At 46.3% G+C, this 25,797-nt stretch overlaps 1 protein-coding gene across 1 annotated transcript in view; it reads left to right on the forward strand.

The window, feature by feature from the left end:
* Positions 1–25,797, forward strand: part of Mcph1 (microcephalin 1) — an 85,901-nt gene that overhangs the window by 56,354 nt on the left and 3,750 nt on the right. The window contains exons 10-11 of the mRNA XM_051169452.1: positions 8,800–8,837; positions 11,071–11,233. Of these exons, the coding sequence (XP_051025409.1) occupies positions 8,800–8,837; positions 11,071–11,233 (201 nt within the window). The remainder of the gene's footprint in view (positions 1–8,799; positions 8,838–11,070; positions 11,234–25,797) is intronic.

The raw sequence follows: 25,797 nt of genomic DNA on the forward strand, positions 1-25,797 counted from the left end.
GACATTTTTATTTGCTTCGAATTCAAAGCAGACAAGCCGAAAGATCTCTCAAACCAGATTCCCTGTTATTTTCACAGTGGAGACAAGGTCTCTGTAAACATCCATCCATTTATAGAGAGTACCACACGGCCAGACCGTGAAACCAACAGAAGCTGGCACTAGGCTCAAAAGAGAATTGAAATCAGGTTCCTACTGTGACACTGCCACACGCAGGGTCAGTAGCTGGACTCTTTGGCACATCCCTAGATCTCCAGGGATTAGTACAAGGACTCCTGTGCTCCCTTTCCTAGACTAAGAAGCAGGGCCAGGTCCTCTGTACCTACACAAGGAGAGACAAAGCCACCACCCCATCACGCTGTTCAGCCTGTTGTAATGGGAGGGTGCCCTCATGAAGACTGTTGGAAAGGGAAGGAAGGGCTCAGTTCTAGAGAGTTCTAGAGAACAGGCTACTTATCTCACAGGAGTTATGAGGGCACATGGCAGTAGACTTCTAGTCACTGAGGAAAATGAGGAAGGTAGTATTTTTGACTCTGAGAGCAGAGTCTTCTCAGAATATAAAAGGCTGAGGAAACCTTAACTAGCATGGCGTTTTCTAGGTGGTACCTGACTCGGGTAAAGTTCAGCTTTGCCCTAAAGAATCAGCTTCCAGTATGATCAGAACAGGTATTCCAGCCATCTGGGTCTCAGGGATGACAAAATCCCTGCCCAGCTTTGTAATATTCACTATATCCAGCCTTCTAAAGGTTCTTTTGCCTTCTGGTCTTTTCTAACAACACAAAGCAACATTTTCTGATTCTAATTATATCTTTGCATTGTAACTATTAGCTTACCCCCCTGGCTCTCATTGGTACAGCAGCATCAGATTATTTTCATTGAAAAGACCTGAGCACCTAAAGTCATTTAACTTTATTTCCATCTCTGAAATCCTACACACAGCAAAGGTTATATGGGCAGATGACTAAGTCCTAGCTCATATTATACCATGTAATTATACTATGAAGGTCTTCCACACTTTCAGTATGACTAGTAATGACGTAGGCACTTAGGAATCATTCATTAAAGTAAGACATCCACACCGGGAAAGGCCGTGTGGCCTGCGGAGCATAAAATCAACAACACAGGCACTGCAAAATTTTCCTGGAGTGCAGTCTTTGGGGCCTACTGGTAGCTTTTCTTCCTGTACTTTGTCATTTTGCAAAATTGACACTGGGGATCTCCAGAGCGACTACATGGGGCAGTCGCTTCACCTAGAGACTTTTCTGCTGCTCTCATCAGAGCTTATGGATGACCTGCCAAGGTAAGGGGGCTTCTCCTCCCCTCAAAGGGTTCCATGAGTTAGCCTCTTGGGAGAACCTTGCAGGAAGAAGAGCATATGCATTTATTAACAAGCCAGTATCCAAGTGTCACACAAAATAACGGAACTCAAACGTGTGCTGGGCTGTTGAAGTTTCCAGGAGCATTGTGAACTTCAGAAAGAGAGCCAGGAGGTAGACCCATGCAAGGGATTGCTTGGCTTCCCAGCTTTGCCTGACCAAGCCTCTGAGCTCTGAATGGCTCTGCTGTTGCCATGGCAATTGGCTTACAAGTCACCTGACCCATCAGTTGAGTATTTGTTCTTATGGAGCTGGTCAAGATATAAGCCACAGCTAAAACCATCTACAAATCATGGCCCTGTTGGTTTTCTTTTCTTTTTAAGGGGTGGTGGGACAGAGATGAAGGCAGGATGGTCGCTTTCAAACTCCTTTTGTGTATTTCAGCTAGCATACTGAGTTGCAGTGTTGCAGACATAGCCCCTGCTGTGCCTTTCAAAGATGCAGTCTCTCTGTGTAATGCTTAAGATTTTGGCCAAAGCCCAAGGGAGGTTCAAGAAACACCCATTAATGGGAGGGCCCTGTTCTGGTACTCAGCTTTGCTTCTCATCCTTTAACTGAGAAAGTGACTAAGGCTGGGGCATTTGAGGACACAGAAGGTAAGGGCAGAGAGAAGGTGAAGCCGGAGGCAGCAGTCAACAAGTTATTTTCTGTTAGGGCTGAAGAGATGGTGGTGTGCATGTGTGCAAAGAGCTTTGGCTGCTTTTCCAGAGGGCCCAGGTTCTGTTCCCAGCACCCACACAGCAACTCTCTGCTATCTGTAACTCTAGTTCCAGAAGATCTGACATCCTCCTCTGTGCTCTCTAAAGGCACAAGGTGTGCATGTAGTACACAGACATACACGCAGGCAAAATACACATATGTGTAAAGTAAAAGTGGCGCACGCCTTTAATCCCAGGACTCAAGAGGCAGAGGCAGGTGGATCACTGTGAGTTCAAGGCCAGCCTGCTCTACAAAGTGAGTCCAGGACAGCTAAGGCTACACAGAGAAACCCTGTCTCAAAAAACCAAACCAAACCAAACCAAAAAAACCTTATTATCAAGTACTTTAAGAATTTTACATAGGGAAGAGAGGTGGCTGGTTAGTGAAGAGCACTTGCTTCCCCAACAAAGGGCTATATTCAGACAACTCACAACTGCTGTAACTCCAGCCTCAGGGATCGAAAATGCCCTTCACATGCACACGCGCGCACACACATGCACACCACTTCTTTTTAAAGAAATGCATCCCACCGTTTCTGAGGAATTCAGGATCTCTCCGTAAAACAGCCCATTAAGTGAGCCATTTGACTTAGTTGAAGTCTCTGCAGCATGATTGCAGTCACTGTATTCGGGAAGCAGGTTCACCTATTTCTCCCGCTTGATGCTTCTGAGTCACCTTCCAGCCGGTGGTCCCTCTTCTCAAGCCACGCCTACCATCCTATGAGCGGCTGAACTTGTAAGGCCTCTAACGGATACAGCTTAGATAACCATGGGCTGTAATCCAGGCCTGGGCCCTATCCAGTCCAAACATCGCTCAAATAGACTCAAACCTAAAGTACAAGCCTGTGGATGTTGAAGCCAAGGAAGGACTAGCCTGCAGCTCAGGAGCTAGCAAGACTAGTAGGTACGGTGGCTCAGAAGTATTTTCATACCATCACTCAGTGGTACCAAATCGATAAGGCTTTGATACAATAAACTGAACAGGATTTACTCAAAGAGCAACTTCTAAGTTGGGCAGCCGGATTCAGGGGGGGCAGACCTAGGACAGGGCAGGCAGCATCTGAGAGCAGAGAGCTGAAGGGACACCAACAACCTGATGGGTTGGGCTTGGGCATCTGAACAAGGCCTGATGGTCTGCTCGCCTGCCTGCCATTGAGTAAGCCTGCCGCTGTGCGGGGCTGGCACTGTTTATCACAAAGTTTACCATTAAATTAGACACTTGCTCAGTTTGCACACTGAATTAGATTATAGTTCATTGTGTAGAGACTACTGGTACTGAGGCATCCTCAGACCTAATTTACTGTGACATAACAGTGAAAATAAACAAGCAAATAAATAAGCTAGCTCCTCTTTCCTCCTCCTCAGGAGGATAGTAGACCCCATTTATATAAGACACCAAGTAGCCACACCAGATTCCCACACATTGCTTTCTCTAGCAGGAACCAATTTATCTAAGCAAATGAAAACAAATCAAAAGCCAGTAGAGAACAAAATAGAAAATGAGAAAAATGGTTAGCAAAGTTCTAGGGACTCAGCCTGAAAAGCCAGTGAAAGATATGCCTGGGTATGAGCTGCCTGGGGAGCACTGCTCTGCTGTGGGGTGCACTGTCTGCTGCCTGGGGAGCTCTGAACTGCTGTGGGATGCACTGTCTGCTGCCTGGGTGCAGGGCTCTGCTGTGAGGTGCACTGTCTGATGTCTGGGTGCAGGGCTCTGCTGTAAGGTGCACTGTCTGATGTCTGGGTGCAGGGCTCTGCTGTAAGGTGCACTGTCTGATGTCTGGGTGCAGGGCTCTGCTGTGAGGTGCACTGTCTGATGTCTGGGTGCAGGGCTCTGCTGTGAGGTGCACTGTCTGATGTCTGGGTGCATGGCTCTGCTGTGAGGTGCACTGTCTGATGCCTGGGTGCAGGCTCTGCTGTGGAGTGCGCTGTCTGATGTCTGGGTGCAGGCTCTGCTGTGAGGTGCACTGTCTGATGTCTGGGTGCAGGCTCTGCTGTGGGGTTCACTGTCTGCTGCCTAGGTGCAGGGTTCTGCTGTAGGGTGCTCTGTCGGATGCCTGGGTGTAGGCTCTGCTGTAGGGTGCACTGTCTGATGTCTGGGTGCAGGCTCTGCTGTGGGGTTCACTGTCTGCTGCCTGGGTGCAGGGTTCTGCTGTAGGGTGCTCTGTCGGATGCCTGGGTGTAGGCTCTGCTGTAGGGTGCACTGTCTGATGTCTGGGTGCAGGGCTCTGCTGTGGGGCTCACTGCTGCCTGGGTGCAGGGCTCTGCTGTGAGGTGCACTGTCTGATGTCTGGGTGCAGGTTGTGCTGTGAGGTGCACTGTCTGATGTCTGGGTGCAGGCTCTGCTGTGGGGCTCACTGCTGCCTGGGTTCAGGGCTCTGCTGTGGGGTGCTCTGTTGGATGCCTGGGTGTAGGCTGTGCTGTAGGGTGCATTGTCTGATGTCTGGGTACAGGACTCTGCTGTGAGGTACACTGTCTGCTGCCTGGGTACAAGGCTCTGCTATGGGGTGCTCTGTCTGCTGCCTGGGTGCAGGCTCTGCTGTGAGGTGCACTGTCTGATGTCTGGGTGCAGGGCTCTGCTGTGGGGTGCACTGTCTGATGTCTGGGTGCAGGGCTCTGCTGTGGGGTACACTGTCTGTCTGGGTGAAGGGCTCTGCTGTGGGGCTCACTGCTGCCTGGGTGCAGGGCTCTGCTGTGAGGTGCTCTGTTGGATGCCTGGGTGTAGGCTGTGCTGTAGGGTGCATTGTCTGATGTCTGGGTATAGGACTCTGTTGTGAGGTACACTGTCTGCTGCCTGGGTACAGGGCTCTGCTATGGGGTGCTCTGTCTGCTGCCTGGGTGCAGGCTCTGCTGTGAGGTGCACTGTCTGATGTCTGGGTGCAGGGCTCTGCTGTGGGGTGCACTGTCTGATGTCTGGGTACAGGGCTCTGCTGTGGGGTACACTGTCTGATGTCTGGGTGAAGGGCTCTGCTGTGGGGTGCACAGGCATGACTCAGAGCTGCTGGGGTGGCCCTTCCACACCCACAGGTGGAAACTCACCTGCCTCCTTCAGAGTCCAGCAGATTAGGTCTGCTGGGATTTTCAGGAGACTCTCAAAACTGAAAAGATTGGTATTCTTTTAAGGTACAGAAATGAATCTTGTACTAGCATGAAATGAATATTGAACACATTCATTTGTGAAGGAACTAGAAAGCCCATATGTCCTGTTCAAAGGGGAATAAACAAACCAATTGAGAGAGAAGGTAGACTTAATGGTACCCGGAGGCCATGGGCTGTGAGGGACCTGCTTCGTTCAGCCTTCTGCTTACCCTTAGCTCTATAAAGCTGTCCTGGTTCCAGGAAAATAGTAGTGTCTTAGAGGAGAGCATGTCCTGCTTATTTGCACACTTGAAGTGTGTGTGTGTGTCTGTGAATGTGTGTCTAGTGACTGGCTGTCATCTTGTGTCCATGTTTTGCCAAGCCCATTTTGTTCCTTTTCTCAGTCTGTAAAACCACATCCCCTGAGCACCGTATTAGGCGTCATGACTTTCTTTTGGTGGCCGTCCTTGTTTTGGCCGTGCGCCTCTCCTGCTCTGTGCGCCTCAGGTTGCCGTTTAAGTCGATTCTTAGGTTGTCAAGCATGTTGAAATGGTTTCGCTAGTAGTTTCCCCAGCAGAAGAGTGTTGCCAGTCAGCTTCAGTTTACTGTAACAAACTACCTGAGATTGTTATCTTATGCAGAGACGTGTTTATTTTGTTTGGGTGATCAGCTGGCCCTGTTGCCTTGTCCTGTGGTCGTGCTTCATGGTAAGAGCTTACAGAGGAGCAAAACTACCTATATTTTATGCAGGGAGGGAAACAAAGGTGAGCATGGGAGTAAGGTGCTCCTGTAAAATACACACACACTTCAAGGACCTCCTACAGACCTCTCACCAAGACCCATGTCTTAAAGGCCTCACCACCTCCAGCTTTAGCACATAAGTTTTTATGGGACCTTGAAGACTCAAATTATGACAGAGCAAGAGTCAGGTGAGCCTTGGCTGGGAGTGCCTCCCGTGTCCATAAACAAATCATCGTCTTACGTAATAGTTACTTGTCTTGTTGCTATGACAAAATACTCAAGCAACTTAAGGGAGGAAGAGCCTCTTTGCACTCGCAGTCTGAGGGGACAGTCCATCACGACGGAGGAGACAAGGCCGCTGGAGCTTGAGGCAGCGGGTCACATGGCATCTGTCATCAAGATCAGAAAGAGACTCAGCTTGCTTCTCTTTATTTAGCCCGGGCTCTGACTGTTCACTACTAATTTGTAGAAGTGCAATTGGTTTCATGTGTTGTTCTTACTTCTTTAAACCTTGTTGAATTTATTTAGTTCTCGTGGTTATTTTTATTAAAAAGCCAGAAAAGCAACCCATGTAAAATACAATCTGTGGGTAGAAGTAGTTTTACTACTTGCTTTCCAGTTTTAGTCTCTTTTTATTTCTTTTTCTTTCCTAATTGTCTGGCTAGTGCAGTGCTTTAGTTTTTGACTAAATTAAATTGAAAATCCCTTTTAGACCTCCAAGTAGAACTGTAAAGCCAGGAAAGCACTAGAGTCTGGAGGTTAGAAACTACACGGACAGGAAGCTGGGAATCACCAGCCATGTGTGGCCACGCTAGAGATTGAGCTTGTAAAATAAGGGATGTGGTAGTGGGCGAGAGGTGAAGGGTGAGGGGCACCAAGTGTGTGTGTGTGTGTGTGTGTGTGTGTGTGTGTGTGTGTGTGTGTGTGTTTGGCAGGCAGCATCTACTTGCCAAGCCCCAACAAGGTAGAGAGAGCTTTCTTCCTGAAGCTGAAGCTGTGCCCTGGGCTGTCCATCCCTGGTCTTTGGTCCCCTGGCCTGTCCATCCCTGGCCTGTGGACCCCTGGGCTGTCCATGCCTGGCCTGTGGACCCCTGGGCTGTCCATCCCTGGCCTGTGGACCCCTGGCCTGTCCATCCCTGGCCTGTGGACCCCTGGGCTGTCCATCCCTGGCCTGTAGTCCCCTGGGCTGTCCATCCCTGCCCTGTGGACTCCTGGCCTGTCCATCCCTGGCCTGTGGACCCCTGGGCTGTCCATCCCTGGCCTGTGGACCCCTGGGCTGTCCATGCCTGGCCTGTAGTCCCCTGGGCTGTCTCACCCCGCCCTGTCAGAGTTGACATTGAAAGACTGTCAAAGCCAGAATCATATTGGATGGATGGAGTCTCCCACACCCTGGCCCTGTATCGAGGACCAATCCAGAAAGCAGTGTTTTTGTTATTGCACATGGGAAGAACAGAAGAGGTAGCAATGAGGTACTGTAGGAAGATAGCTGCTAAGAGGACAGGGAAACAATAGCTTAGCTGTCATCCTCAGAGCTCTCCCCCTGGATATCTTTTAGATTCATATTCCCTCTGAAGTTTACATTCCCTGAATGTACAGTGTCTAGTCCCCTTCCAGGACTGTCCCCTTCCAGGCAGCATCCTTGGAGGCCTTGTGTATTCCCTTCCTTGGTGTGCCTCCTCCATTCAAGACACAAATGAAACTCCACACTTCAGTTACAAAGGTGTATGTATAATGTAAGTTCACACACTCCCATAGGCTACACACTGCCAGAAAGACAGCTGCAAGTTCAGGAAAAACTGTAGCATGCTCGTGTATCTTAGCATATTTCCATAGCATTGGCATTTTCTTCAGTCATATACACACAAACACACACACACACACACACACACACCTGAGTAGATTAGTTACTGTTCTTGTCTCTTTGAGGACAATTTAAGACGGGTTTAGCTTGGCCCACAGATTGAAGACATAGTGCATTGTAGCTGGGAACGCAGGTGCTTAAAGCAGCTCAAAGCATCTGCTTTCAGGAAGCAGAAAGAGATGAGTTCTGGTGCTTGCCCTTCCCCCCCCCCCCCTTTTTTTCTTTTTTTTTCTTTTTTTTTTTTTTTTTTTTTTTTTTTTTCTTTTTTTTTTTTTGGGGGGGGGGCTGGAACCCCAGTCAATGGAGCGGTACCCACTCACCTTTAAGGTGGGACATCTGCCTCTGTTAATCTAATTTAGGTAACCCCTCACAAATGTGCCCAGAATTTTGTTTCCACAGTGTTTCCAAATCCTTGGAAATGACAACCAAAATGAAACATTATACTATGTAACAATGCTTAAAATACCTCATTGAGTAAGATCTGCTAATACCCATCAACACTGAGGAAGGAGGCTTGTGAGTTCCAAGGCAGCCTGGGTTATAGCAGGTAGAAGTTCTGTATAGTGAGACCCTGTCTTATCAGTAACCACCACCAAATACATGCAGTTTTCATAACAGCAGATAGCAGCCCAGTAATTCATTCACCTTTCACCAGATGTGTAAGATTTGCTGGGCCCTCCTGACCACAAACAGTACTGTACAGGAGTGTGTCCTGAATGTCCCATAAGTTAGGAAGAGTGTGGCAGCCGAGCGCCATTCTCACTCCTTCCTAACTCTATAGTCTGAACCCATCTGGAGGTCCTCTGTGGTCCTTCTTGCTCTTCTCCATCACATCTGGAGTTTTGGAGGAAAGTTGGTTTTAGCGTAGTATCTAAATTTCCATATCCTGATTTTTTTCTGAGAATATAAAGTTCGTGTGTGTGTGTGTTTAAATGTTTGTATATAAGTGATATAGCCATTCAAAAAACGTATTAAAATTTATTTCTGTGGGAAAAATGCTTCTTATAGTTTTGACTTTTTTTTTGTTCCTCTTCTCTTTTGAAATCTCTAGCCAGTGAGAACATTAGTCATGACAAGCATGCCATCTGAGTAAGTACTTGTTGTTTTGATAACTTTCTATTCACTGTAAAATCTAGCCTTTTCTTATATATAGTGTAGGTCTTTGTGCCTTTAGGCCACTCACTGGACTAGTTCACTTGTACTCAATGTAACTAACATGGGGTTTGAAGATGGTTGGAAATTAAGAATGTAGTTAATCGTGGGCAGTCGTGCAAAAAGCTTTTTGGGTCCTTTGCATTAAGAGTTGTTTTTTTGTTTTGTTTTGTTTTGTTTTGCTGTCCCCCTTGCTTGCTTAATTCCAAATGGTTTTATTTGTCCACCCGTCACCCCATGAATGTTCAATAAACTGAGCAGTGCAGGTCGGAACATTTCCTTACTGGTCTTAAAGAAACACTGTGGTGCAGAGCTCTCTGCAGCTATCGCTGCATCTTGTGGAAGGGTTAATGGCTTGCTGGCTTGCTCTTATCATCTCCTGTAGACATTTAGCACAATAAAGAATATCCAACAAAAATATATAGTACTATATTCCTTGCAACGGATTTTCAAATTTGTGTTTAAAAGGGAAAACCACATTTTTAAAAAAAATCAATCATAGGTCTTGAGGTTTTAAGACATCAAAACATTGGGACATTTTGGTGAAAACATACTGCAGGAAGCATGTGTGTATACACCACATTTTGTGGTGGGCTCTCTTTCCTGCCCATGGCATGGAAACAAAAGCACTGATGCTTTAAACACAGTATGCGTGTATCGCAAAAGAGGAGCCCTCTTATTTTTGTTAATAAGTCGTGATGTGCCATGAGCACTCTACTCTAGAGAAACTGACTATGAACATAATGAAGTCCTTGGTTATTCTGTAGGCTAAAATGAGTGATAGCCAGTTATTTTTCTCATTAAAGGATTTAGAAAGAAAACTTCTCATTTTGGCTGCGCTGGCCCCTGACCCCTTCTCATCTTACACTTCTTGCATATCTTGGAGACCTTGGCCAGGCTGATTCCACACTGATGAGCAAGGCCAAAAAAAGGCAGTTGTTCCCAATTAGCACGCCCGTGAGCTGCTGGTAGCTGCCAGGCTTGGAACAGAGAATATCAGATATTCTGAAGTGAAGTTCTAAATTTAATCCCCTCAGACATGCTAGCATATACAGAGTCTCCAGGTCAGTTGGGGAGGGGCCATCTTGACCCACTTTGCAGAGCCCTAGGATTAGAAGGATTAGAAGTTGATTGGGGTCAGCCCTTCTCACAGGGAGAGGCTGAACTCTCAAGATGCTGTATACAGGAGACAGGACAAGGAGAGAAGTGCTCAGGAGTCAACAGGCGGGGCGGGGCGGGGCGGGGTGGGGGGGGGGGGGGGGTGGGGTGGAGGCGGGGAGGTGGTCACAGCTGGCTGCCCATTGTGGTACCCTAGTGGGGAGCTCCTGACTGTACTGACAGGGGTCATGCATGGCCTAGAAGGCCTTGCTCATGGCTTGGGATTCATTGGGGATTTTCAAACAATCCTGGGGCAGGGAGCCACAGATATCAGCAAGCACACTATAAAAGAAAGAAGCAGATTAGAACCAAAGGCCTGCATAAGGATGCTAAAAGAACATTTTTAAAAACAAAAAGGCATTCTAACTATTAAGAAAATGACAGGTTAAAGATGCCAGTGAGCTTTGGGAATTAAAGAGGTAATTTAATTAGAGTTTTTTGTTTTGTTGTGTTTTGTTTTGTTTTTTAAATGGGAGAAAACTGCATTTGACACTCCAATAATGTCACATTTCCAAAGTAAAACAAGCAAATAAAAATTCGGGTCCTGGATTAGTGGGGTGCTTGTAAGCAAAGGTTCCACTCTCAAGCCTGATAACCTGAGTGCCATCCTGGGGACCCTCTTGGGTGAAGGAAAGAACCTACCCCTACAGTTGTCCCCTCCCCTCCACACAAACATCATGGCACGCGCGCGCGCGCACACACACACACACACACACACACACAAAATAATATATATTTTAGAAGAACATGCACACACTGATTCAACTATGCAGAGAAGTACTAATCAGTGTGCAGTAGACTGGTGTGGAGTGGCTACCAATGCCGATGCTGTCCCTATCACAGCCTGTGGCTCTGCAGACACAGTGGGTAGCCTCCTGGGCTTAGACTTGAGGGCTGACATGTTCTTGTTTCCCCAAATCCCATGTCCCATTGTAACCCAAATGAAGCCAGACTCTGAGCCTCTGGCTCTCTGATGCCACATGGGATGACAGCTCCCTCTCTGGTCTTACAGGAAGCAGAATCTCATCATCCAGGTGGTGAACACACTGAAGGGCTTCTCATTCACAGCCGAGGTCTGCGAGTCCACCACCCACGTGCTGGTGGGGAAGTCTGTCCGCACCCTGAACGTGCTGATGGGGATCGCCAGAGGCTGCTGGATTATTTCCTATGAATGGGTAAGCCTTGCACTCGCTGTTTATTTTAAAATGAGATGCTCACTGGATCCCTGTGATCTGAGGTGGTGACACGTGCAGAAGTGCTTATGCTTACGTGCACTGAAGTGCAACCTGGGGGCCAGTAAGTGTTCCTGAGAGCTGGGGAAGGTGTTCTTCTGCAGCCGCCCTGTGAGTCATTCAGAGTGTGGTGAAGCTAGAGGAAGACGGAAGCTCGCAGGATAAAGTCCCGGGCTCCGGTGGAAACAAGATCAGAACCGACTCGGAGTGAAAGCACGAGCTGGTTTTTCCCACACACCGGTCGGCCTTGCTGTGTGCTTGACTAAGGAGAGATGTGAACTACGCTCACGATGGCTCAGAAGCCAAAAAACCAAATCCAGAGATTGTTTGCACAGATGGATTTGCTTAGGATGAAACATGGTCCCCTAATCCCATTTGGATATCTTTCGCCAAGCACACATGCGTCTTTAACGTTATTTTCTGTGCATTTAAGGCAGTCTTTTAAAATGTATCATCGTTTTCATAGTTATAAAAATTGCCATGGTCTGTCGGCCAGTGTGTTTTTCCTTTGATCGTCAGCCTAGGGGGTCACTTGAAAGCCCATTAGCTTACTGCTAATGCGAGCAGCAGCTCTGGTTACTGTGGTATGTTGACTGCCATGCCCCTTTCTCCTCACCCAAGAATGTCCTACAGTAATACTGGGTTAATTTAATCCTGTAGGATTATACTATGAAAACAAGCTACACATGTACTCTTCATAATGGCTTTAGTCTCTTTCCTGAGTCATAACCCATAGATCCCTGTTACAAAAGGCTTAAGAGGGGCTAGGGAGAGACACAATTGCTAAAATGCTTGCTGCCCATGAAGACCTGGGTTCAAATCCCAGGGCCCACATGAAAACCATGAACTGCCTCTGCTTGTCTGTGTGAAGTGTGACTTAATCTCTGGGCTTCAGTAGGTGAATTAACTCAAAATGTCCCTAACACTTTATCCTTCAGTTCCCCTTTCTTTCATGTTTCAGAAGGGTGTTCCTTACAAAAGTAGGCATCCATCCTTGTGTCTGTGCCACTCTGTTGCTCTGGGAGGTGAGCAGCTAGGAGAGACCACACAAGAGTTACAGAAAGACACATGTATGTGAGGGGCACAGTAAAGGAGCAGCTGACACCCCCACTCCATGATATAGTTGAAGTTTTTGTTGTGAATAAGAGAGAACATCAAGAGGCAGAGAGAAAAAGAAGCTGACTGGACGTGGCTAGGGCTGTCTATCTGCGAGAGAAGGGAGAATAGCAAGAGACAGAGGATGGAGGCCAGTGAGGGCACGAGAGGCTAACAAGACAGAGGGTGAGTGTGGCATAGTAAGAGTGGAGGGTGAGCCGGGCGTGGTGGCGCACGCCTTTAATCCCAGCACTCGGGAGGCAGAGGCAGGTGGATCGCTGTGAGTTCGAGGCCAGCCTGGTCTACAAAGTAAGTCCAGGATGGCCAAGGCTATACAGAGAAATCCTGTCTCCAAAAACCAAAAAAAAAAAAAAAAAAAAAAAAAAAAGAGTGGAGGTTGGCTTTAAGGAGGCCGAGTAGCTGGAGCAGGAAGGAGACTAACATGGGCTTTGAAGTGAATAGAGCTTGTGACTAAGGACTGAGGGAGGTTGGAGGTCAACATGAGCTCTGATGTCTAGCCATGTGACACTTCTGCCAGAGGAAAGGGGATTGATGTGTCTTCACTGATGGGAACCAGTTTTACAAATTCCTAAGAACTGCTGGCTTTTATCTAACTGACAAAAATCCTCTATAGTCCACGATGAGCTAAGCCTAAATTCAATTTTAGATGAGTCAGCGACCTGCCCTGTTTTGGAGGGTGGGGTGGGAGTGGGGTACCGTTTGGACCTGACAATACTAGAACCTTCAGACCTCTGCTCAATGTCCGGCCGTTCTTCAGTAATCACATGCATTCGCTCCATTTACCTCTGTCTGCTCCTTAGGCCTTTCTGTAAATGAAGCAGAAGCCTCATTCTCCCTCATCCCCAAGCGTCAATAGTTCTGGTACCAAAATGATAGTCAGCCCATCACCACCACCACCCCTGAGTGGCCTTGAGCCCTCTGGAATATGCCTCTCTGCCTGGCAGTCTGTCATCTTCAGCACCCATGGCTTAAGCCCCATCTCAGCTCCTCCAGAACTAGGGTGTTCCAAAAGCATCACTTTGCCCCAAGGTACCTAGCCCAAGCATCACAGCACAACACACACTGACAGTGACCACTTCACAGCTGCCAGGGAGAGCTTCTCACTCAGGTCCTCCAATTACTTCATTATTTTTAGACGGCTCACTTAAATCAGGACTGTTTAAATACATCATTCTCCACAGAGCGGAACAAGTCATTTAAAAATAACTCTTAGTGCTGGCCATGTTGCTTGTCTGGGTAAAGTCACTCTGTGGCTGCCACAGCAGTTAGGATAAGGCTTGGCCCTTCACAGGGTATTCACACATGGCTTGCTTACCATTACCGGCTGGTGTTTTCTACTGGTTTTTCATCTTTCCTGCTCTGAAGCCAGGTCCATTCTCTCTTCCCTATAGAGCCACCAGACAGACCTCCAGGGCCTCTGACTATATCTGGCCCATTCTTTCCTCTCTGCTGGTCAATCTTTTTTCTTTTCTCTTCCTTCTTTTCTCTTTTCTTTTTCCTTTTTTGTTTTTAGATAGGATCTCACTATGGCCCTGGCTGGCCTGGAACTCACTGTGTAGACCAGAATAGCCTGAACCCTCCTGCCTCTGCCTCCTGCATGCTAAAATTAAAGGTATGCACCACACACCTGGCTGGTTTTTTGTTTGTTGCTTTAATATCTTCTTTGACAACCCCTGCATCCTATCTGACCCCATCTCCAAAAGGCTGTATGCTAGACTGCCCAATGCACATTTTCAGTAAGATTTATCAACGTTGCATTTAGTCATTAGCTTCATGACTTAGTAATATCTATGGCTTCCTATAGATGAACCTTTGGAAACAAAGAGAAGGTCTTTTCTGTTTTCCTGTCTCCTTGCTTGTAGAGTAGAAGATAGGAGGAGAGAATGCTGCCTCAGCTACAGCAACTTCAGTTAAGAGTACAGTTCTAACAGTGAATATCAGCTGTCCAGAATAGGTCTGACAGGCATTAGTTTGCTTGTAATATTAATATGTATATGCAGATTTTAACTCCATTAAACTGTATTATGTGATTTATATCTCAGCCATCTAAGAGAAAGCTCCTTACTGTGTTGCCTAAGTCTCTCGTTCACTCTTCTATTGCTGTGAAGAGACACCATGACCAAGGCCAAGGTTTCTAAAAGCTTAGCGTCCAACTTAATTTGCATCTTAATTTGCAGCATATAGTCTTAGGGACATTATGACCCTTTCATACTGCACCCTTGAAGGATGGCATGGACCTCGCTGTCAGAAGACCTCAACCTCTGCAGTCCTTCCTCTAACCCCATCTCTAGTGCAGTTGGGGGATTCTTAAAATATTCTCTTTGGCTAGCATGCAAAACTTAGCTCCAAGGAAAACATTTCTGAGAATGTTTTTACTTCAGGGCTTGTGTAGTGTTCTCGGGAAGTCTCTGTGAAAGACCACTGTAGCAGTCTTCCAAAGTCAGATGGCTGCCTGTGGCCAGTTAGTCACAAAGACTCCTAGTGATTTTGCAAAACAATTTGGTGTGAATTTTTGCCTAATCTTTCTTTATTTTCCATCTGAGAACGTGGCTAGTGATTCCTGCATGCTCCCAAAGCATTAATTTCCCTGGTGTCCACTCTGTTTTCTGGAAAGGCAGTAATCCATGTTTTTCTGACTTCATGACAGAATTGCCTGGCAGAAACATAGGCGAACCACACCTGGCATGACTGTGGCTCCCTATTTGTGGGAGACCAGGAGGCACACAGCAGAAAATAGCTGACTTGACAGTGTCACCTGGACTCAGTGTGCCAGACAGTTGCTGGCTGTAGGAGTCACTAGACACTTGTTGCCCTGTTGTGCCTTGCTCAGTGTTGCTCTTATTCCTGTGACTCCTCTGCAGCCTGGCTCTAGCTCTTCAACCGCTGTGCTCACTAACAGACTTGGAGAGTGTCCTGTGACCCAGCCCCTCCCTTTTCCAGCTCTGTCTCTAGTCAGAAACAGCCTGGCAGCCATGAAGAATTCAACCCATGTTCCTATCTTAAAATGCCAACTCTAAACATCTCACAAACAAAGCTAGATAAGAGGTTTTTTAAAAGTTAAATCCTCTCTAAGTCCAAATATTTCTACAAAATTTTAAGGCGCTTACTATAAATAATTAAGTGCTTTTTAATTCCAAAAGAGCGAAATGAGTTTCTGCCTTAGAATGATGAGATCAAGTTGAGGCTTTCTCCCTGTGGGTTACTGGCATTAAGAAGGGAGTCCATTGTATAGCGCTGGGCCTGCCATGCAAGTGTGGTCTGAGCCACTCACTTGACAGTGCTTCGCTGCTACTTGTTCTAGAAGCAAAGCTGGCCACACCCAGAACCAGCTCTGTCTTCCGCGTGGTCAGTATCTTACTCTCCCCTCCAAAGACTACACAGAACTAGGTGATGTGCTCCAGACCCGGGGCAAACAACTCCAGGTTCTCCCAGCACTCCTCAGTCCCTATCTGCTGCAGGACATGGCTGGCATGCCCTTCCCTCTACCCTGAACTTCCCAGGGCAGGGGCTCTTCCTTCCCCTTCACCATAAAATCTGGGCATTGTGTTGCTCTTGCTTTTTTTTTTTTTTTTTAATCGCTCTCTATCTCTCTTCCCACCTTGCATGGCAGCCAAGAACTGTTTCCAATGAACCTTCATTTATATACTTTAACTTACTTACATGAAAAACAGTCCAATGTCCTCATTTATTTTTAATTATAGAAAGAGGAAGGAATGTTAGCTCACAAGCAGATCTGCTAGCCAATCTGATCTGCCTCTAGGTTGCTTGACAACCTCTGACATCATTGCCTGCCTGCCACCAAGTGTGTGGCAGACTATAAAAGGCAAAACCACCACCCACCTCTCTCTTACTCTTGCATTTCTCTCTTACATTTTCTGTAAGGGTGTCCCCTTCTCTGTCTCTCTCTCTCTGTCTCTGTTTCTGTCTCTCTCTCTCCCCCTTCAGGTCCCACTCAGGTCCCAACTCCTCTCCACTTCCCTTCTCCCCAAATAAATATCTCTATATCATATCTGTCACTTGCCATCTCATTTTTTAACCCTAACACTAGGCATCATGGAAACCATCTTTTTTTTTTTTTTTTTTAACCTTTGAGTCAGTAGATTCTAAGGCTGTTTCAGGCATATTGCAGTTGCCCTGTATCATTTGCACCCAGAGTCTCTGCCTCTCTGGTGGGCAGCTGTGTACGCAGTCCTGGGTTAGCTCCAGCTACACCTGGCAGGCAAGGACGTCAAGCTTCCAGGGATCTGCCTGAGCGGCTCTGCCACCCTTGAGCTTTCATGGGCTTCGCTCCAGAGAGATTTCATCCATCTCCGCTGCAGGTTATGGCACAAAGGGCTCCAGGCTACAGAGCTCATCACGTGTGCCAACTCACTGGTCCCTGCAGAGCATTTGCAGCTTTATGCATTTCTAAATGCGCATCCCGAAGAGAACTTGATGCAGAAATACTCATCTGGCTTTAACGTGGGTCCACGAAACAGCTTCGGTGAAGATATTGTCCCAAGGCAATGACTGGTTTTCTTAGCACACACCTGACTTACAGATTCACCACTAAGTTATATAGATTCTCTCTACAGAGGAGAAGCTGTGGAGCCTGCCTGCTTCTGTCCTCTGGGGTGTGCCCAAGCACTCTTTCCACAGGGAACTGGCCACAGACTGCTACAATAAGGGTTCTGTCTGGAGCTCTTTTCTAATCCTCTGTCATCTTTTTGTCCCTCCGGCAGGATCCTATAGTCCTTTTCCCACACTGGAGGCACAAGGTGCACTGAGAACAGACTTTAGAAACAACCACACAATCCCCCTGGAAAATAAGGGCCTTGGCATTTACCTTGACGACAACAGTGGGAAAATGTATCTGGGAGGGATGTGGCGGCCCCTGGAGTCAAAGCCGTGTTTTCAGAGAGAAGACACCATGAGCCACCAACACAGGTTTCATCATGAGCAAAGCTTTACATATCTTCCCTTTTCTGTAAGGTGGCCAAGGACTAAGTGCAGGGTCAGAAGTCACCATCAGAAGGACGGGAGCCACTCCAGCTAGGAGGCAGCAGGCTTTGTCTCTCCATCCTCTGCCCTCTATGGGTTTCAGGGTGACTAGAGCAAAAGCAAAGCAACCAGCAGCAGGCAGTAAGGATAGCACAGAGAGAGATGCCTGGAGCCAGAATAGTGAGAATAACGCAGAGAGAGATGCCTGGAGCCAGGACAGTGAGGATAACCCAGAGAGAGAGAGATGCCTGGAGCCAGGACAGTGAGGATAACCCAGAGAGAGAGAGATGCCTGGAGCCAGGACGGTGAGGATAACCCAGAGAGAGAGAGAGATGCCTGGAGCCAGGACAGTGAGGATAACCCAGAGAGAGAGAGATGCCTGGAGCCAGGACAGTGAGGATTACCCAGAGAGAGAGAGATGCCTGGAGCCAGGACGGTGAGGATAACACAGAGAGAGATGCCTGGAGCCAGGACAGTGAGGATAACACAGAGAGAGATGCTTGGAGCCAGGGCGGTGAGGATAACGCAGAGAGAGATGCCTGGAGCCAGGACAAGTGTCCTTACAGTGCAGCTTGAGGACAGACAGCTGTGGCCATGGCAAGGGCGGCTGCAGTGCTGGTAGGGTGTAGAGAGTTGGTCTGCAGCCTGCTGGATGCAACAGATTTGATAACGTGTGCTGTACGGGAGCAGAAGGAACAAGATGGCTCTGTCCTACATTTTTATTCATACAGTTCTTCACGGGGATAGTGAGGGGCGAAAACATGGACAGGCCAAGGTTTAGGGTATAGTAGAAATCTCTGAATTACACATACTGAGCTAGAGATTCCTATCAGGTATTCAAGGAGAGATTGTGTGTGTGTGTGTGTGTGTGTGTGTGTGTGTGTGTGTGTGTGTGTGTGTTAGAGGGTTAGAATGTCATGGGGTGATTGTACAATGAAGAGCAAGAGTAAGAACAGGCCCTAGGCTTGGCCAACACCAAGAAATACAGGAAGATAGACACAAGCAAACAACGGGAAGGAGGACTTGAAAAAAAAGTCCCTGGGTTACAGTCAGTTTTAAGTATAGGTCTTTGTATTGGGCAAATAGTTTAAAAGAATCAGACCAAGGATCCGGAAATGGGGGCCTTACTCAGCTTGTCCCCATCCCTCTGACAGCATCATAAACTTAGAGGCCACACTGTTTTTTTTTTTTTTTTTTTTTTTTTTTTGCTTCATTTACAGCAAGAGCCACTGGTGGCAGATTTAACATCAGGGGCTTGGATACCCCTCCTCGTGAATGAGAGCTCTGGGGCATCATCTTTACATTAAACTGGAACTGAAGTTGAAAGCTGACAAGATGCTTCAGGGAGCAGGAGGTGGCTCAGTGTTAGAACAGGCTGCTCTTGCAGGGGATCTGGGGTCAGTTCCCAGAGCCCACATGGTGCTCACAATCATCTGTAGCTCCAGTTCATGACTGCTGGCACCAGGCACACACATGTTACACGTATGTATATGCAGACAAACACTTATACACATAATAGATAACACTTTAGATAGCTCTTTAGCAGTGACCTAAACGTGCATCTTCACTTTCCTCCGCAACTTCTTTGTTACAGAAATTATTTTGTTCTGAAGTAATTTCTTACTCCTCACTTTCTTGCACTCTCCTGCAGTTAATCGCTCTCTTGCTCTCTTTTATTCTCTCCCTCTCCTACACCCTCCCTCCTTCCTACTCCCCACCCCACCCCCAACCTTGGGCCCTGTGCTTGCTCTGGAGCCCTGAACTATATCCATGCCCAGCCCGATTCCTGACAGCTTGATCAGTCTTGCTTTTGTTAATAACCGTAATTTGATTTAAGTGGAACTTTGCACAGCCGCCATTAGCCATCTATCATTCAGATCCTTGCCAGTGACAATGGGATGCTGTCAGCTGTCCACACTTTCAGGGTTTCTGAACTTTATCCCCAAGTTAAAGCAGATTGCCAGGGGGCATTGTACTTGAACTATGCTAGTCCGTTCTTAAGGGCCTCTGTGTATGGGACTTGGGTGCCAATGTCAGCTTTGAGGAGAGCTGATAGAAAAAATGCTGGGTTCTCAAAGACATTTGCACTATTTTTCAAAACTATAGTTGACAACACTCATTTTACTATGTGATACATTTTGTGTCTGATTCTTAAAGTGTACTAGAAAAAAATATGATTAGAGAAAATACACTTTATGAAAGAAAACAACACATCTTGGGCTTCGGATGTGGCACCACATTAGCTTGTCCACTGAAGTTGCAACAACAGCTTGTAGTATGCTGGGAGTAACCCGTTCCTTTGCTTTTCAGCTGGCTTTGTTTTCTTTGAAAGGGCATGTCTTTGCTTCCATATTAGCATTCGGTGTACCTAACACTTCATCAAGCACCAGCCATCTCAGGCCATACACAACTTAGGGGCCTTTGCTTCAATCCTCTCTGCCAGTATGTGACCACCAGTCATCATCCTGGGTACAGAGAGTGCGGGGCCCTGTCCTCAGTGTGTTCTCCTCTTCCTCCTCAAGCCACCACAGATGTCACCCTGAGCAAGTGAAGACAGCTTCGCCTCAGCGTTACAAGAGTCCTTTTCCCTGAGTGTTGCTGAGTAACAACAGACCAAGAAGAGCGCACATACAGTGAATCTCACAAATACAAATATGTAGCGTGTTTGCTTTTTGAGAACTCCTCACATCTTAGCACTTTATTGCAGCAAGACAGTAACTTCACCTGTTAAATTATAATGGCTCCTCTCTTCCTACCCTTCCTCCCTTTGTTCCTCCCCCCCCCCCCTTTGCATTGGAGATTAAACCCAAGACCTTATGCACACTAGGCAAGCATTATCCCATTAACGACACCCCACAAGCCCCATAAAGAGCATAGAAGTGGTCATACTCTCCTTGGCACTTAGTCAGACATGGAGCCCAGCTCTTATTTTTTGAATGACTAAATGAGTAATCAAATGATTAAAGTTGAATGATTGAATGAGTAAATGATAGATTAAAAAATAATTTAATTTATTTTATAAATTAGAGAATTTTAGGTTACATCATATCCTAAATTGCCATGCTACCTATGTAATTCATGTCTCTTTTGTTTAAGTTCTTTTTAAATATGTGACTTGGTGCTCATTTTTTAAAAGTAGTATAAAATCCAGTGTTTCCCCTAGTAACTGTAACATTCAAAGTGTTGTCTTGTTGGTCATAGTAACGTGTGCTTTGGTTTCATACTGTGAAGTGATATTTCTGCTATTTATTTTAGTTACATTGGAATTTGTTATACTTATTTCTTTGTTTTTATTCTGATAAGGAAAGTACGTGCTCATGCTATTTATAAAGATGTTTGGATTTGACATCCAAGTTCAGTGGTGAAATGCCAGGTCACCCTGGTCACTGCATAGCTTTTTTTAAAAGTGGCTATGACTGAGCAGTTTACCCTTAGGATCTCAGAGTAACTCATTTTCATTTTAGTGAAGTGGAAAGGACTGGACAAATACAAGCTGAGCAGGCCTAGCCCAAGGCAGCAGAGCAGCTCTGGTGAGGCTGCTAAGGGACCTGCAAATATGCCCAGTGTGCAGGAGGAAGAGGCAGGACTTGCTTACTTTGAGTGTGGCTCAAACCACAAGCGGCCCTGTCTCAAAAAGTCACACGCCCCGTGCTGGCTCTTTTTATGTCAACTTAACACAAGCCAGAGTCATCTCAAAGGAAGGAACCTCAATTGAGAAAATAGCTCCTAAAGTCTGTGTGTATGGCACTTTTAAAATTAGTGATTGATGTGGGAGGAGGGTCCAGCCCATCATGTGTGGTACTGTTCCTAGGCTGGTGATCCTGGGTTCTATAGGAAAGCAGGCTAAGTAAGTCACGAAGAGCAAGCAAATAAGTAGCACCCCTCCATGTCCACTGCATCGTCAGCTCCTACCTCAAGGTTCTAGCCCTGTTTGAGTTCCTATCCTGACCTCCTCCAATGGTGGGCTATGATCTGGATGGGTAAGCCAGCAAACCCTTTCCTCTCCAACTTGCTTTTGGTCATGGCCATAGCAACCCTAACTGCAAAAAAAAACTTGTGTGTCAATATGCAAACTGTATCTAGTCTCTGTTTGTTAATATCTTTTTAGAAGGCAAGTTATTTATTTTTGATGATATGTTGCATATCTTCTGTCTTAAATATCGCTAAAATTTCAATTCCTTGCCATTTTTTAAAATGCGGCAGCATAGTGGTTTGAATGAAAATGTCCCCATAGTTTCATCTTTGAATACTTCATCCCTACAATGTGGAGCTGTTTGAGAAAAACAAGGAGGTGTGGCCTCATTGGAGGAATTGTGTCACAGAGGGCCGGCTTTTAGGTTTCAAAACACTAACATCACTTCCTGTTTGTGAATCAGGATGTGAGCTCTCAGCTGCTTCCTCAGCACTGTGTCTGCTTGCCTGCTACCTGCCATGGTGGTGATGCACTCCTAGCCCTCTGGGACTGTAAACTCTGAGTAAACCTTTCCACGAGCAATAAAAAGTAACCAAGATAAAAATTACTACCAGAAGTGGGGTATTATTATGACAGATCTGATTATGCTGTTATTTGGAGGAATATGGAAGACTTTGGGAGGAAAATAGCAGGGCAGTGGTGCCAGTGTACACCTTTAATGTCAGAACTCTGGAGGCAGAGGCATACGTAACTCTGAGTTTGAGGCCAGTCTGGTCTACAGAGCCAGTTCCAAGACAGTCAGGGCTCCCTCCTCAAAAAAAAAAAAAAAAAAAAGAAAGAAAGAAAAAAAAAAAAAAGAAGAAGGAGGAGGAGAAGAGGCGTATACTGATGATAACTACAACAAAACTGACTTTGAGACTTTGAGATTAGAAAAGGGGTTGAATGCTGTAAGAGGGGCTTCCTGTGCCATCAGTGCTGAGAAAGACGCAGACTGTCAAGCCTCAGCTCCAGAGGTTTTAGAGGGGAGCCATATTGGCAATCAGGCTGGAGGTCATTCTTGTGATACGATGATGAAGGGTGTGGCTGATTTCTGCCCTTGTCCCAAGAATCTGCCTGAGGCGCAATAGAAAAGTAATAGACTGAGTTCTTTGGTGGAGGAGATTTAAAGACAGACTAATATTGATTCTGTCATGTGGTTATTAGTAATCACCTTTATGCACATCTACAGTGAAAAAAGAACGAGAGGGACAGAAGGAAATACAAAGTTTGAAGAGGAAAAAAAAAAAACACCTGGAAATTTAATACTGAAGCTTATACTGAAAGAGATAAGAGGCCTGATATAAAATGGACTTTAAAAAATAACAAGTGAAGGCCTCAGCGCAAGACCCTCCCAGCTGAGCTTCCAACTTGTGTAAAGGCCTAAGAAACTGTCTGCTCCTAAAGAGCAACAGCAAAGGAAAGCTGCTCCACATGTGACACCTTTCGGGAGCTTTACTAAAGTCATAATTTAGGTAAATCTTGACAGCCTGCTTTTAGTGATGTCTCACTCCTAGGTATTTCTGTGGAGATGAGCTCTGATTGGCCGTTATCAGGATGGAAGTGGGGAAGAAATAGGAAGGATGTGTTTTATGTTTTGATCCAGGGGCCCTGGTTCACCTTTAATCCCAGCACCTGAGAGGAAGAGGTAGGTCAGTCTCTGAATTCAGGGGCCACCATGGTCTATATAACAAGTTACAGGTCAGCCATGAATACACAGTAAGGTCCTGTCTCCAAAATAAAGCACGTAGGGAGGTGCTGGAGAGATGGCTCAGTGGTCAAGGGCACTAGCTACTCAGCCAGAGGGCTCAGGTTTGATTCCTAGCCTCTACACTATGGCTCACAACCACCTCTAACTCCAGGTGCAGAGGATCCAGTGCCCTCTTCTGGCCTCCTAAGGTACTGCATACAGATGGTGCACGGAGAAATATGCAGGCAAAGCACTCATGTGTATACTGTTCTTTTAAGGAGTGGAGTATTGAATGTGCTTATCTAACATTTCTTTTCAAAAGCTTTGAAACTAGAAAGGGGCGCTGCACTCTGTTGGTGGCCTGTATGCTGCACTTTAATTAACTGCGTTGGAAATATTTGCTACCATTAAGAGCTGACATGTGGAAAGTTGTTTCAGTGTGGCAGGCACCGACCGCATCCACTAACTGCACGTGCTTGTACCTTTAAAAATAACGTGTGGAATTATAGGAAGCATCTCCTGGTGTTGTGAGATAGGGGGGAAATGCAGGGGGATAGCTTATTTTGGAACAAATATTATTGCCTTGAAACTCCGCCAGCTCAAGCTGGGTTCTTTGGAAGACCAGACCTCCCGTTTTCTGGCTCCAGAGTGCGTGGGACATAAGTAACCATTTACTTTGTCATTAGAATTAAACTGTTGATCTGTCTCTCTGTGTCTCTCCCCTGTCTCCCTCTCTTCCTCCTCCTTCCCTCCCTCCTTCCCTCCCTCCCTCCCTCCCTCCCTTCTTCTCCTCCCTCCCTCCTTCCCTCCCTCCTTCCCTCCCTTCTTCTCCTCCCTACCTCCCTCCCTCTGCTCTGAGTTTTGCGTTACCTAGAACTAACTACATTGGCACACTGTTTCCCTAGCTGCCTGGTTACTCTTCAGCTGATAGAGATGGATGATACATGGTATATATGTGAAGGATTAACTAGTTTGCCCTTTGTCCCAAGCTGTCTGCATCTCTGTGTTTAATCAGTTCTTTATACTGCCCAGTTGGGGAAGAATCCCAAACTTTATTCATTACCCTGAAACAGCCAAAATGATTTACACAGTCCAATTTCTCCTAACTTCTGCTGTTTGAGAAAAATCACCCTAACCATTGAGACGAAGACTATGAGATCTGGTGGGGAGAAATTTATAATTTGAAATTTGTGGTTTTAACAAATAATGGCTTTAATAAATTACTTTCGTTGTTCTTGAAAATACCAAACATGTGTCCACACCTTAAACCGCAGTTGATGGGGCGGGGCAGGGGGGGCGAGGAGGGATAGGTAAGGCAGATGGTAGCACAGACCATCCTGTCACTCTTGTGGCCAACACAGACCAAACCATGTATGTGACAGCCCCTGCTCTGCTGACTCAGTGGACATGAAGCCAACCTTGAATAGTATAAAGTTAATTAGGTTCCCATGGATTAAATCTGTGGCCATCAGTCAGCATCCATCAGTCTTGACTTAATGAATTAGCTGTTGCTTTATACAGCCTACAAGAAGCCCCCTCTTACTCCTTTCTCGCTAGGACCCTAAAACTCACAGTGCCAGTTGCTATTGGATTTTGTTCTGTTTTGAGACAGGGTCTCTGGTAGCCCAGGCTGTGTAGCCGGTGATGATCTTAACTTCTCCTCCTCCTGCCTCCACCTCCTTAGTGCCTAGGTTCCTGTCACCACACCTGCTCATGTCATGCTAAGGAATGAACCTAGGACTTCCTTGCATGTCAGGCTTAATTAACTCAGGCTCATCCTCAACCCAAGGTGTTGGCCTTTCATCAGGGCAGCTGCACATCCATTCTCTCTAAACTCGCTGAAGGCTGGCTATCCGGAACTCTGAAATAAACTTGATATTTTATAGTACAGTTACACTTTGGCTGTTCGTAAATGTTTCGGCATGACCTACAGCAATGCTGTCAAGTGAGCTGAATCTGCCTCATGTTGTATTTCATGTCAGCACTTAATCATTACTGAATGGAGCCATTAGCTTTCTCAAGCCCAACCTTAAAAAGTGTCTCTCACAGATTAGTTTTTGCCATAGTCCAAGCCACCCACTATCACTTTTAAGATAATTTGCTGTTGTTTTCCTCTTTAAATATGTGTCTTGAGAAATTGGAAATTAATATAAGGAAGTTTTGCTGAGGGTCTCTGCTTAGGAAATTCTTTGCGAATAAAGGTTTGTTTGTTTTTTTTTTTTTTTACCTTGAGATTTTTTTTTTAAGCCATTAATAAAATATTAGAAAATTGAGATCCGTGAAAACAGTTCAGAGGGAAAAGGTGCTTGCCGCAGCCTGGCATCCTGAGCTCAGTCCCCAGGTTCCACGGGGTGTCTTCTTGATCATGGTGCTCTCTTTCTCTCTCTCTCTCTCTCTCTCTCTCTCTCTCTCTCTCTCTCTCTCTCTCTCTCACACACACACACACACACACACAGACACACACACACACACACACACGAGCACCATTTGAATATCATTGCTACTAAACTGCCTAATGTACTGGGATCCGTAGAATTTCTGGAAGGTTCTCGATTTTCTTGAGTTGATGACTAGCATTGGATGGTTAGTGCCCTTCACACCCTTCATCAAGATTCTATAGATGTATCCAAAGTAAAAGTCTTCTCTCGGGTATGTCTACACGACAGAGAACCTTTTGGTTCCAATTTCTTGGAGATGCCACTTGTAAACCCCTTGGTTGCTCTGACTCTCTGAGAACTCAGGCTCACAGGCAAGTGTCCCACTGGGACATCA

Source organism: Acomys russatus, chromosome 27 (genome assembly GCF_903995435.1).
Source record: "Acomys russatus chromosome 27, mAcoRus1.1, whole genome shotgun sequence".
Lineage (NCBI taxonomy): Eukaryota > Metazoa > Chordata > Mammalia > Rodentia > Muridae > Acomys > Acomys russatus.